At 39.8% G+C, this 15,411-nt stretch overlaps 1 protein-coding gene across 2 annotated transcripts in view; it reads right to left on the reverse strand.

The window, feature by feature from the left end:
- ATP8B4 (ATPase phospholipid transporting 8B4 (putative)) overlaps window positions 1-15,411 on the reverse strand; it is a 185,987-nt gene that overhangs the window by 107,544 nt on the left and 63,032 nt on the right. For both annotated transcript variants that reach the window (XM_069983371.1, XM_069983382.1), the window contains exons 5-7: window positions 13,513-13,626; window positions 12,592-12,690; window positions 5,959-6,020 (exon numbers count right to left, since the gene is read on the reverse strand). In XM_069983371.1, coding sequence (XP_069839472.1) covers window positions 5,959-6,020; window positions 12,592-12,690; window positions 13,513-13,626 — 275 coding nt within the window. The remainder of the gene's footprint in view (window positions 1-5,958; window positions 6,021-12,591; window positions 12,691-13,512; window positions 13,627-15,411) is intronic.

Consider the following 15,411-nt stretch of genomic DNA (forward strand, 5'->3'; position numbering starts at 1 on the left):
CATTCACAGTGCCATCTAAAGTCTAAACCAGTTCTTCCCAAACTGCGAGCCAGGCCTCACCAATGAGGTGCCCCCTAGTTGTTGTTGATGCAGTAGACAGAAGAAAAAAGTACCTGGGTAGGTATCCTGGCGCTGCCAAAAAATCCTTCACAACGAGTAGAGTATAAAACATAAAATGGCTGATTTATTGGATAAAATCAGTAAAAATGTACATAAAATAAGCAATTACGCGTTTCGGGAGTTGCATCTCCCTTCATCAGATTGCATGTTTCGGGAGTTGCATCTCCCGAAATGCGTAATTGCTTATTTTATGTACATTTTTACTGATTTTATCCAATAAATCAGCCATTTTATGTTTTATACTCTACTCGTTGTGAAGGATTTTTTGGCAGCGCCAGGATACCTACCCAGGTACTTTTTTCTTCTGTCTACTGCATGAAACCACGGGTCCCGACACTGGGAGAGTCCCGTTTCCTGGATCCTTCGGCCGGCAGCCATCATCCGACGCTACAAGATACCCCATAGTGGGGTGATACGCACAAAGCCCAAGGGGCTAAAAGGTGAGAGTCCACCTATACTTTTATTTCACTCATTTTCATGTAACAGGATTACACGAGGCGCCATCCTCCCGGCTCCTTTTTTTTTTTCCCTCTTGTCTTATTTCTAGTTGTTGTTGAGGCACAGCTAGGGGGAAAGTTTTCACAAAAGTGACTATAAGCTGCACAGTATTTTCCCTGGCTACTACAATCTCTGGTTTAGGAACATTATTGAATCTTTTTGCACTGATTTTAGTGTTGTACAGAGTTTAGGAGACAAATGAAGGGTGGACTGAGTAATAATTTTGATGCTTGCATTGAGTTGGTGATGCCAAGGCATCCTCTCAGTAAGTCTGATGAAGCATATAAAATGCAATTATAAGATACACCCCTGGAGGGGGTGATCATCTAGACCTGGAGGTCTAAGAAAGGTCTGTTTAGCTTAATGGCATCATCTTCTGGCCACTGAAACAAATAGCAATGATGCATATAGTTACTAATTTATACATAGCTATCCAAGTTAGGCTGGATTCTTATAGTCAGTAGGTGTTAAGTCCCCCTCTACTGACCCACATACCTTTGTGCCTTAGAACGTCTTGCGGTCATTCAACCACATGGTGATGGTATTTTAGTTACAATCCGACACAGGACATTAATGTCCTGTAGGAGAAAAAGATTACCACGTATTATACCTTGAAAATGGCAGCAGCATCTTCTTAAGAAGTTGTGCAGAAACTCAAAATCAAAACAGATGCTTTTCAACCACATTCATAAGGGCTGAAGTGCACACAACATCAAAACTCCCTCCAGCTACTGAAATCCATAGTGACAACACAGCTGTGTCAACCATACAAAACACAGTACTAACCTCTGTTAAAGTAATTAACAGTGTGCTCTGTGTTCTGAAACAGTTTTAAAGGGGTTTTCCACCATATAAACTAATAGCATGTTGTTAAAATATGGCCTCACTTTCTAACTGGAATGAGATTTGGTGGGTGTGCGACTCCCAGAGCCCATGCCAATCCTTAGAATTAAGCAAAGCGTTGCAGCTCTTTCCCATTTTCCCGTGCATCTCTGTCTCCTTGGGTTTTTTTATATGATGATATAACCCTTCAACTAAAATTTTTGTAACTTTCTAACATTTAGATGATCAGCTGAGATTTAGTGTTTGTTAAATGATAAAACAGTACTGATGAGGCTTCAACATTTAGGTTGGTACTAAATGGCCAAATTTACCTCAACTATGAAAGCAGGTTTATAAATGCTGTCATGGTAAGCAGTAACATCAGATTCTATACTAAACTGTAGGGAAGTGGCAACAATATTAAATATTATGTGAGAGTCTCCTGCATGTTCATAGGGAAAATATCTTAAAGGGAATCTATCAGCTCCTGGGCCCTACCTAAAGTGCTGACAGTGTGCTCTAGCTGTCAGTCCCCTAGTGAGCATGGTAACTTTTGGTAATTTGTCCGTGAAGTGGATTATGCACAATCTCAGTTTTCCTACTGTAATGAAGTGTCAATGAGGAGTTGTTTGTGCCACACCTTACCACTCCTTCCCCTCCCTCCTCTTCATGAATAATCAATGCTGCCCAGCGTCCTGCCCTGACTCAGATATAGTTGAATCTCTGAGCCCAATGTGTTGGAGCTGTGGTCTAGGGGTAACTCACCTGTCTAGAGACCTGCCAGCAGTTTATTCTTTGCTTCATATCCCTGTTAAAATTGAGTTGATGGCCGCCATTTAATTAAAAATATATGCTGCTATTTTAAAACAACGGCGGTTGTTTAAAAATATTGTCTGGTATTTGCCATTAAATGGCGGCCATCCACTCAATTTCAAGAGTGTGTGAACATAGCCTTTCTGTGTTTACAATGCACTGCTGGTTTTTGTTGCAAAAATACTGCGTGTAAACATAGCCTTAAAAATGATACAATACCTCCCTCTGTTGGGGACCTGACTGCCTTCTCTCTATTAGACAGATGGAGAAGTTGACAGCGGTGTCTAATTGGGAGAGATCCATATTAACTAAAACATGGTTCTCTTGGGACATTTTAGTGGCTTAGGAGACCATGCTGTTTGGCTCTCCCCCTTCCCTAATCTTCCCCTTACCTTTCGTCCTTATTCCTTCCATCTTCTATGTCTTTTTCTCCCTCATTCCACCCCCCCTCCTTTTTTCCTTTTTTTCTCTCTTTCCGCCTCCTTTCTTCCTTTCCTTTCTTCTTTTGTCTACGTCTGTCTTATGTTCTTACCTGTACTGATCTCTTTTTTGGTATAGTTATTTTTCATTGACACTAATCTCATGTCATTATACTGTTTGGCTCAACGGAATAATGTTGGAGCGGGTCACCTATGTGGAATGTTATTCTTCTTGCTTTTGCTTTTTCTTTAAGGACTCATTCCTGCTGGTAAATAAGATTATGGTCAATTGCCTTTTTTTCTGTACTATAACCTTGGAGGTCTGTTTGTTGAATTGTATGCTATTTTGAGTAATAAAATGTATTTAAAAAAAAAAAAAAGATCCAATCATTACCATCAGTGGATATGAACCAAAGAAAGACCTGCTGGTGTTCTCTAGACAGGTGAGTTACCCCTAGACCACAGCTCCAACACATAAGGAGTCTACTATTAGGATGCAACTATATCTGAGCGTTTCTTTAAGACATAACTGCCTACAGAGAACTGATCTGCAATCAGAGACACTGGCTGACAGCTGAGCGAGAAGGAGGCTGGGCAGCATTGATTATTCATGAAGGAGAGGAAGGAGGAAAGAGTGGTGAGGTGTGCCAGAGTACAGCACAAACAACTCCTGTTTGGCTCTTCATTACAATAGGAGACCTGATATTGTGCATAATCCGCTGCATGAAAAGATTACCAAAAGGTACCATGCTCACAAGGGGACTGCCAGCTACAGCACACTGTCAGCGCATTAGGTATGGCCCAGGAACAAAGGGTATCTTGCAATGAACATCAGAGAATCCAGGCTTTGTTATCCAAACTGCAGCAATTAGCACTTGCGAACTTATTTGGGGGGTGATAATGATGATTTTATTGACTGCACAAAAGATCCAATCTGCCAACAACCTGTTTCTTTATTGTTTGCCATCTGATCCTTTTACATTCCTCGATTATTGGAATGAATGTTCTTATGAATGTTCATTGGGACGATAATATGCCTGTGTAAAAGGAGCCTTAGACTACTTTATTAAGCTCTTCTGACAGAGATGTCAATTAAAAAATCTAATTATGTGTATTTCTGACATATCAGTAGGATGTTTGACTGGATTTCCATTCAACCCTTAGGTTAAAGGGGTAGTGCGGCGCTAAACAATTATTTACTAAATAACACACATTACAAAGTTATACAACTTTGTAATGTTTGTTATGTTAGTGAATGGTCCCCTTCCCAGTGTTTCCCCCCACCCACGCTAGACCCGGAAGTGTAGTGCTCTATACTCACCTGATCCGTGTCGACCCTCGTCCGCCATCTTGCGACAATAATGTAATCTTCGGGCGGCCGGGCGGCCGAACCGCTCCAACTGTCCCTCGTACTGGGCGCCCTCTGCCGCGTCATCAGATTATATCATTGTCACAAGATGGCGGACGGGGTTTAAAACGGATGAGGTGAGTATAGAGCACTACACTCTCGGGGGTGGCATGGGTGGGGGGAAACACGGGGAAGGGGGCCAATCACTAACATAACATACATTACAAAGTTGTATAACTTTGTAATGTGTGTTATTTAGTGAATAATTGTTTAGCAACACACTATCCCTTTAAACCACAGACAATATTAGCGGCACTGTTTTAAGGGAACATGTTATTAGTTTAATGGTGCCCAAACCATGCATCCATAAAGAGTTAATCGCAGATCATTGTTATCGTTGCCTGTGGTTCAGGCAGCTTTGAAACTAATCACTGGTTTCCATTAACATACCATACAGTATGTAAATGTTGTATGTATTCTGCAGGTCAGTACAAGTACGGCAATACAAAACGTATACAGTTTTAGTTTTGTTTAAAAACTTTTGAAAGAAAAGGTACCAATAGAAAGTACAGTTCACCCCGCTATGGCAACATTTTTTTAGAATTCTTTTGACTTTTTGATCACTCCTGAGCCTGCTCAATAAATTCTTTGCACCATCTGCCGTAAATGTACAGCAGATGACGCCAAGGGGTTAAAGAAAATGTGTTCTATGAATACAATTAATAAACATCTCAGTGGTTGTTAGTATAACCTTCACAGGACTATAAGGAATGGGACTTGGAAACGTTTCCAAACTAGAAACACAATCTGTTAGCCTGGAAGTAATAACAGCCTCTCAATACTATTAAATGTTTCTCAATATTGTTTTATATTATTACGTCCTAGCATAAAATTGCTCACAGTTAGTGAACAGTATCTTTAGAACACCCAGTGCCTAATGCAGAACCTACTAACAGCTAGAAGCAGATCACTTTGATAGATACTTACACAATATCTATACAGGGCACTTCAATTACATAGCACAGGTGACAAGTACTTGTAAATCAAATTCAAATGGGAACAAAGGTTTCTCTGATATCTCATTTTAAGAGTACACCCTGAACTTTCAAGGAATAAAGAAGGATGAAAAAGAACAGTGTAGGCATAAGCACAATTCGGACATGGCAGAAAGAAAACGAGTAAGTATACTGCTAATTTGACTTTCAGATTAATACAGTTAATATTTAAAGACAAAAATAAAGGTATTTCCTGTGAGTGTTAGGGTGTATTCACATAACTCCTGGAAAAGCTACTGATACATACACTGAATACCTAGACTCTTATGGATGGACCTGACAGGACACTGAAGTCTACTGCATGTTTTTATACTTTTGGGTACAACAAAATTACTTTTTAGGCATCAGAGCTTTACTCTGAAGATATCGTTAGTTGGAAACATAGGTTAGGAGTATTTCATGACAAACCTATTTGCACTGTAACCGAATGCCCTTTATTACATTGTTCCCCTTAAAAAAAAAAACAATGTTCTTCATATTTTATATAATATTGCTGTTGCTGGCGCACACAAACATTTCTCACTTATAACAACATAAAGAAGAGCAGATAACCACATAAGAGAAGAGGCGGACTATGGAATACCCTGAAACTCTACTAAAAAGTATAGAAAAGATGTGCTGTGAGCATCCAAAATGTCCAATGAACCCCAGTCATCATAAAACTTCAGGTAACTTTTTGAAATCCAAGTAAAGAAAAAAACAAACAAACAAAAACAAATTAAGTGATTGTTAATTATGAAACACAAAAAGTTAAGATATAAATTATATAAATTTCTTTAGATCTGCAATACATACATTATTTAAAAATGGTCCAACATGAACATGACCTTTTTTAACTTGGTCTATATACATGGGAACTTAAAAAAAATAAAGACTTTCTTACCTGTCACCAAGAAGAACTTGCGATTGACGATTGTTCACTTGATTATCAGTCTTATGACGAAACTGTCAATTTACAATAGAAAAAAAAATTACGGAAGACCACAACTAGATCTTTGCTTTTTTTAAATTAACTATTCATTTAAAAATTCTTACAATAGACATTAAGTAATAGGTAAGTAATAGGAAGAGCCCCAGGTTGTAACAAGGTATTACAAAATGGAAGAAAAATAGATTACATAAATAATAGTCTAATCTTCCACGTAAGTTGAGTGGAAAAAATAAAACTGAGAAATAAGTAAGGCTGACTCAGAGGGTCTCTGCAATTAGGTCACTCAGAGTAAAGAATGAACCCCCATTGCGGCTCATTGCCGTAGAGTGGGAGATACTGAGCTTATAAATGACAAGAAGGAAGGAGATTTGCACTTATGAAGGAGGGCAGCAGTATCCTGAATAAGGAGAGGGAAGTTGTGACAATAAAGTGTATGAGGAGATATTGGAGTTGAATGGTGCGTAAAAGCCTTAGATGTCTTAAAGGTCCTAAAAAGTTACTGAAAATTTTAACAAAAATAACTTGACTTACCCTTGATTTTCACTGTAATTTACCTGGTTTTGGGCACATGTACAAATGGTACAAAACAATTGGACTGACAACTACTGATAAGTTTACAGATGGTAAGGTATAGAGACAACACTCTGCAGGGGTGGGCTGGGCCAGAGGGCAGGGTGGCATATGTCCCCTGGGCTGCTCCCCCAAAGCGCAGATAAGGGCTGTGGTGAGCGAATATTAAGAGCTGCAACGGCCACTATCAGGGCTGTCTCTATAACCTTACTGTTCAGGGGGCACGATCACTTACTCAGCTTAGCAAATTATATGCCTCCCACTTGGGGTCACACAGGGGCATGTCATCTGAGGAACTGAGTAAATGATCGCGCCCCCCCCCTTGATCCCCTCTCCTAGGACCTATCTTCCTCTAGTGCTGGACATCCCTCTGTGCAGAGCTGGATCTCTCTAGCAGGCACAGAGATTGCGCCTGTTGGAGGATCCGGCTCACAGATTGAAGTGAAGAGTGAAGAGAGACAGAAGAGAGGGACCCGCTCCATGACCAAATTAGTATGAGGTTTTTTTTGTGTGAGTGTGTTGGGGCACAGCATGGGACATTTAGTAAGGGGGCACAGCACAGGGGGCATTCAGTATAGGGGCACAGCACAGGGCACATTATTACTATGGGGCAAAGCACAGGGAACATTATTACTATGGGGTACTGCACATGGGACATTAATACTATCAAGGCAAAGCACATAGAAAATTATTACTATAGGGGCACAGCAGTGCAAAGGACATTATTACTATGGGGGACAGCAATGCAGGGGACATTACTACTATGGGGGCACAGCAATGCAGGGAACAATATTACTATGGGGGCACAGCAATGCAGGGAACATTATCACTATGGGGGCACAGCATGGGGGCAATATTATGGGACACAGCAGCACAGGGGACATTATTACTATGGAGACAAAGCACAGGGAGCATTATTAATATATGGCACAATTATTACTATGGGACACAGTTCAGGGTACATTATTACTATGAGGGCACAGCACAGGGGGCATTATTATGGGGGCACAGCACAGGGGGCATTGTTACTATGGGGGCACAGCACAGGGGGCATTATTTCTCTATGGGCCACAGGGAACATTAACACTATATAGGAACCATGGGGACATTATTACTATATGGAGGGCACAGCACGCAACATTATAAAAATAGGGGCACAGCAGGGGGCATTATTACTATATGGAGGGGCACAGCAGGAAACATTACTACTATATGGGGCACAGCAGGGGACATTATTCCTATATTGAGGGCATAGCAGGACACATTTTTACTAATCACTTTACTGTGCATGACACCAAAAAGTGGAATTACTACTGTTTGGGACCTTACGGGTGGGAAAAAGGGAAGGAAGTTGCTGGAAAAGTGTGGAGCCTAAGGTGTTTGTCTGGCAGGTACTGAAAACATGAATCGCAGCTGAAAGAAATCATCATAGTGGTCTGGGCCAGATGGAGAGGAAAAGGGAAAGAGAACATTTCAGATCTAAGAAGACCTCACCTGTGGGACTTTTAGGTTTGGCCCATGTTCTCCTTACATGTGAACATACTCTGAGGATTGGCCGCGACTCATGGGCCACTGCTGTGTGCTTGCCCCCTTAGGCTAAAATTTGCCTGCCAGCCACTGACAATTTGCCTAAGTGGTGTGAGGGCTATTTTGCATATCCTTTCTTCCTTGAAAGGCAAAGAAAGCTGGAGGATTTCCCTTAGTATTGCAGGGAGAGTGTTTGCATTACTTTCAGTAGAGAGAAAGAGAGCTGCTGAGATTCCCCCACTCTGGGAGATACCAAGTGTGAAGGGGGTATGACTTTGTAAAGTGTTATAAACTAAGTTAAGACTTCGCTGTAAATGTTTATTCTGCTAGATATGGACATCTGCTGCTTATAAAGGTTAATTTCTGTCTTTCACACATGCCTGCTGCAGCCATGGCCCACTAAAGAGAAACAAATCACGTCCTCCCAGAGGGAGAACACAAGAGTATACCTATTACTACTACGCTACTTATGGCTTCTTCTCCTCCTCCTCCTTTACATTACACAGGATATCTTTGTAACCTACTACTGCTCATATATAATCATCCAGCATCCAGGAAGAGAACAGCATAGATCTTTCCTGTGTTTCTTACAGTTCAGAAACAAGCTGCCAATTAGTGAGCTACGACTTTTCCCTGACCACCCTAATCTATGTTATAAGGGCCAGTGCTTTATTACTGATATAGGGAGAATATTCTTTAACCTTTCTAACTAAATGTATTTGAGAAAGTGTTTATATTTATGGTTTTTATAAATACGGGCCTTACGTTGATAGAACATAAACTATATTAATGATTAACATTAATAAAATTCTTATGGAAGCTCAATAATTAAGTTTTAAAAGATTATTTTTTAACCCCTAAACGACCCTGGGCGTACCCGTACGTCCAGCGCTGCCTACGTGATATCCCAGAGGAGCGATTCACACATCCGGCTCAGGCCGTAATGGCGCTGATCCCGACTCGGCACTCGATTGCTTCCGGCTGCAGCAGACGGAAGCAATCGAGTGCCTATCTCATTGATCTATGCTGTATAACTATACAGCATAGATCTCAATGAGACATCAGTGTGCATATACTTGAAGTCCCCGAGGGGGGCTTCTAGTATAAGTGTAAAAAAAAAAAAAAAAAAAAGTGTTGTTGTTAATAAAAAGCCCCCTCCCCTAATAAAAAGTTGAAATCACCCCCCTTTTCCCATGTTATAAATAAAAAATAAAGAAATAAATGAATATACATGTTTGTTATCTCTGCGTGCGTAATCACCCAAACTATTAATTTATCACATTCCTGATCTCGCACGGTAAACGGCGTAAGCGCAAAAAATACGAAAGTGCAAAATTGCGCATTTTTAGTCGCATCAAATCCAGAAAAATTGTAATAAAAAGTTATCAAAAAGTTGCATATGCGCAATCAAGGTACCTATAGAAAGAACACATCATGGCACAAAAAATTACACCTGACACAGCCCCATAGACCAAAGGATAAAAGCGCTATAAGCCTGGGAATAGAGCGATTTTTACAAGCCATCAAATAAAATAAAAGTTATACATGTAACATATCATTGTAATTGTAACGACTTGAGGAAAATATATAACAAGACAGTTTTACCCCAGGGCGAGTGGTGTAAAAATGATAAAAACCCCAAATGTTTTTTTTTCAATTTCACAACAAATGAATTTTTTTCGGGTTTTGCAGTGGGTTTCTAGGTGAAAAAAATGCAAGTGCTATGGCCTTTTAGGCACAAGGAGGAAAAATAAAAAAAATGCAAAAATTAAAATTGTCCTGGTCCTCTAAAGGTTAAAGCTGAACTTGGTAGATTTTTCCCTCTGCAACTCCTCAAAGGAAGATGTGCAGGTGACTACCGATAATCTTAATGTCCACACAAAAGATGAGATGAGCCAACGAATGAAAGATTTCTCATCGGATGATAGCTGGCCCCTTACACGAGCTGATTATTGGCAGTGAGGGTTTCTGTCTGCAGAAAAAGCAGCCTGGAAGAATGAATCGTAGGCTTATAGATTGATCTACACATAGATAGGAGTGACTGCATTTTTTATATAAAACCCCTTTTCAATACTTTAAATGAAATAAATGGCATGTTTAAAATGCATTGCAAGGAACAATATAATATTTTGTAATTTAGGTTGTAAATGACAACTTCCCTAATGACCATAAAACGTATAGGATGACAGGAGAAAAATTACACAGTTTATCTTTGTACAAATTAGCAAAAACTTTAAATATTGTAATAGATAAAACCGCATGAAATACATTTATATTGGAAAACTAAAGGGAACTAGACTTTGCTACACAGAGTTGAAATATAGTTTACTTATAATCCCCATTGCATAACTAATTTAAGAGTTTTCCTCTGTTACTCAGACATTCTTGTGACACATCCAACCTAATGTCGTGACACACAAATGTGTCCAGAAAAACTTGTTACGAGTCAATATTTTACATGCTATCCAGTCCAACTCTCTTTATCCCAAAGCTAAACCCAGAGCATATAGTGCCATCCAGTGGAAGACTTCAGTTGTTTTTATCACAAAGAGAACCAAGACAAGCTGCATAGCGCATACCTAAAAACAAGGTAAATGTATTTTTCTGTAGTTATTCTATTCTGTATGCAAACTTTTAATTGATGGCACCAATGTTTTCTATTTTCAAGAATTGTATTGGATGTATTACAAAATATTCATGAAATTCATTAAGTCCAATTTTTCTGTCCCTTAGAGTTTTAACCAGTTTTTATACCACAGTCTGTCCCCCCCAAACCACTTGTAACTTCGGATAGTGGCTTTTAATCCATGATCTGTCCTGGGGTCCGTTCGGCAGGTGATGCATTTATTGTCCTGAAAAACAACTTTTAAACTTGCAGCCCTGTGTCAAATTGGTATGGCCTAGAGTGTCTGTGCATTAGGCTGGCACAACCTCTCTGTCCCTCCTCACCGCCCTCTTCATCATTAGAAATGCTCCAGGGAGGTATTCTCCTATTCCTCACTTGTCTGAACACTGCACAGATGCCTTAACGATCCAGCCCATGTGCAGTGCTGACACAGGTGATGAATAGTAGAAAATCTGCCTGGAGCATTCCTAATGATGAAGAGGGCGGAGAGGAGGGACAGAGAGGTTGTGCCAGTCTAATGCACAGACACTCTAGGCCACGCCAGTTTGACACAGGGCTGCAAGTTTAAAAGTTGTTTTTCAGGACAATAACTGCATCACCTGCCGAACAGACCCCAGGACAGATCTTGGATTAAAAGCAGCTATCTGAAGGTACAAGCGGTTTGGGGTGGGCAGATTGTCACTTTAAGTATTTTTAGACCTGTTAACTTGCTTTTGTGATTATAAAATTACATTTTATAATTATGTCATATAAAATTACAGTTGTGTTTTTTGGTCATATTTTCAAATTATTGTAGGACATAAACAACCCAAAATTCATCCCTTGCACTTCCTTTTACTAAAGTAAAATTAAAGGGGTATTCCAGATAAATGTAAAAAATCACAGAGGGCAGCGGGTGGTGGAAGTTTAACAATCAAGGTAAACTTACCCGTCCCTGTGACACCTCAGTTGGAACACTACTCACAGTCACCCACCAGTCTTGTGGATCTCTAACTCCAGTGACATCATGATTTGGCTCAGAAATGCCTGCTCAGCCAGTCAGTGTCAGGCTGCGACTGAGATTGGACACCTCTGCAGTCACTGACTGGCTGAGCAAGTAGTCCCTGTCCCACAATGGAGTCTGACCGTGAGCAGTAGCGCTTTCCTGTGGAGGCACCAGGGTGGGTAAGTATCCTATGATTGTTATGTTCACACCACCCCCTGCCCTTTGTGTTTTTTTTACATTTCTCACAGTTCTTTAAATACTGTGGAAACAAAGAATTTAACTGAATTTAAAAAAAATCAAAAATTGGATGAGCAGTTGCCATGACATCATAGGAACCAGGAAATAAACAAGACCAGAGGCAGCTACGGACCCCACAACGGGTGTCTATAACCCATTATGTTTACACTACCCCCTTTACATTTTTTATTTATGTAGGACAACCCCTTTAAAGGGGAACTATCAGCAGGTTCTACAAATCTAATCTGCTGATAGCCCCCTATTACACATAGGGCACCAAAGAGGAAAGTAAGTCTCTTACCTTCCTCATCGGCGCCATATCCAGGCTATCAGCAGTTTACTCCTCAGCCCAGAGCACCGCACCACCAGAGCACCAGCCAGCCTGCTCCTTCTAATGGTAATCAATGGAGCGGGCAGGCAAGATTGGCACTATAGGGGGTGTCTCCTAACAGTGCTCTGAGCCAAGGAGTAAACTGCTAACAGCATGGGAACCGCACCAAAGAGGAAGGTAAGAGACTTGCCTTCCTTCTCAGCACCCCATGTGCAATAGGGGGCTATCATCAGGTTAAATTTGTCGAACCGGCTCAAAGTTACCCTTTAACAATATTGCCCAAATTAATAGTATATAGAAAACACTTACATAGTCATCAGTGGCATCTTTCACGGCAGTGATGGTCAATACAAGAACTAAAGGCACAATGGTAGTAAACCATGACAAGGAAGAGATTTCTGGGATCAGCTGCAATGAGGAAGGCATATCATGCTATTAGAAAAACTCAATATAAATTACTTACCCATTAGCTATTTTACATTATACTCTACTAACAAGGACGCAGCAGTTCTAAGAGTATCTGTATATTTTTGGTCAGGTAATGCTACCCAAGCGGATCACTGAGCAAGACCAATCAGAAAGCATCTTTTTAACTTCCCAAAAAACACAGGACAGGGGGGTTTGAGATCATTCTCTTTATGGAGAACCATGTAATGAATGTTTTGAATGACAATGTGGCATAACATTTTATACTAAACTAGGCTAACTTGGTCTAAAAGACTAGACAACCTAAAGGTTCACCATATTTATCAAACAGCACCACTGATAAATCTAGCATCTTTTTAGACTGCCTAGTATAAGCCTCCCCTGTCTACCTGTCACATCATATTAGAAATAAGGTCTCATAAAAGAATGTAAAATATGTAAAAGAATGTAAAATAACTTGCACTGATAGCAGGTACCCAAAGCTATAAAACAAATAGATAATCTGAATAGATTTTAAGACAGCAGCATGCCCCTTTGGCATCTGAATAGGCTAACAAGACAATGTGTCTGCTCCTGTCTTTCCTTTGTTTAAAAATGTTGATGTTCCCAACTAAAAAAAAAAAAAAAAAAACACAAAACAGTGGTGAACAGTAAAAACGGAGAAACTTACTAAGAGAGTAATAAGGATCTAATAAAACCTAATCTTACATTAATGTATAATAGAGCTATAAAAGTTTTAGTATACCTTACATTTACAAGTTACTACTTAAGTGTGAAAAGTAGACACCATATGGCTACACATACCTGTAATATTAGGAGGAAAAGAAAATATGCATTGGCAACCCGCTGAAACTGTTCGAATAAATTGATAGGCAAGAACGTAATAACATTGTACTTGGATGTCTTGATGCCATTGTTCTGAAAAGACATGAACATATTGGTTAGTTCATCAAAGAATCTAGTTTAGGATCACATATTTAATCTTGTATTTTAAAAGCTCATATTTCTAGTTCACAACTTTGTAAGTAATATATAGTAATTTAGATAATGATAAATTGCATTCCATGACCAACAGAAAAGAACAAATTACAAACTAATGGAACATGAACTGACTTGTAGGAATGAGAATATTACTCCAATTTGCACAAGGCTGTAGGAGTCATTATTTATTAAACTGTCGTTAAACCTTTGATTGAAGTTGCCAGAACCTGACAGTTTCTTCTTTAAAGGAGCAGTCCAAAAAGGGAATTGTAAAAAAGAGAGAAAAGCATAAACAAGGTAAACTTACCCATCCTTTTGCCCCATATAGCCGCTCACAGGTCCCACTGAAAGCCGCCGGTGCCCTACAGCTATTTCAGCTGCAACGTCACATGCCCGGCTAAGTGATTGCCTGCACAATCAGTGACTAGGGTGGGACACCACTCCCGTCACTGACTGGCTGAGTGGCCAATCGTTCAGCTGAGCCGTGACTTTGCATCACGAAGAGCCAGGTAAGTGACGCACCCTGATTCCAGCCGAAAATTACGTCCAGCAGCCATTAGCGGGACCCGAGATCACTGATAAGAAGGCACGGGGAATGGGTAAATTTACTTTGTTTATTATTTTCCGGCACATTTTCTTGGCCATTGCTTGAATTTACAATGTTGCATTACATACATTCAAGCATGGTTTTTCAAATGTGGCAATTTTGTCTGCATTGTATTGTATAATATGGTTCAGTATCAACTAAGTGATGTGTTTTTTTTCATTCGACTGTGCCAAGTAACATACTAAATACAGCCGAAAACACAAAGCTTTATGAAGCATGAAGCTTACAATATTTAAGAAAGAAAGAAAAATACTCAAAAGTAACTTCTTTATGTAGGCCAATTCTATTAAAAATTTTCAGTAGTTACTGGTAAAAACAAAAAATAATAATAATACACAAATGTCCTGTAGGGGGAACTCAAGAATCACAAATGTTCTCAGCATAAAAAAATTGTGCTTTAAAGTGGATGCACAATATAATGCACAGATTCTGGTTTAATAGAAACATAAAGATGTCACAGAAATATAGAGGGTTTAACATGTAAATCAATAACTTATACTTTTTTTTTAAGGAAAAAAGGTTGCCCACAAAAGAATATGTCTATTATTTTATAGTAACTAAAACATAAAAGTTGTGAACATCACCTGTAATTACAAGGAAATGAGTTGCAAGTATTTTACCAAAGAGGACCCCATTACTGACAACAAGAGGAGTAAACTCAGCCTAGACTAACACTTTTTGTAAAGAAAGAACTAACATGGAAACCATGGTGCAAAGCTTTCTTCTTTCTGGCCCATTGCTTCAAATACTGGGCACAAAGCAGGCCTGTGAAGTCATTAAGACGCAGCTCTGACTCCAACTCCACCTCCCGAATTTTATCAGGGACCGACTCCCACTCCTGCTCCTTCATAAATGGTCAGTCAGACTCCAGGAGAGTTATTTATCAAAATAGTGTAGAGAAGAACTGTCTCAGTAGCTTCTTCCTAATGTCCTACATGATCCTGGGGCAACTTCTGAGTGAATAAGGCAAAGATATAAAGCAAATTCCCTTGTGTGTGTGCGGTGGATGTGACCAGTCTCCGGCCACCATGTCCTGAAGAACTCAAAAATAGACTATATGGAGCAGGTGGTCATTCTCTGCTATTTTTCAAAGCTGGAGTCGAAGTCGGTACATT

This window comes from Dendropsophus ebraccatus, chromosome 1 (genome assembly GCF_027789765.1).
Source record: "Dendropsophus ebraccatus isolate aDenEbr1 chromosome 1, aDenEbr1.pat, whole genome shotgun sequence".
Lineage (NCBI taxonomy): Eukaryota > Metazoa > Chordata > Amphibia > Anura > Hylidae > Dendropsophus > Dendropsophus ebraccatus.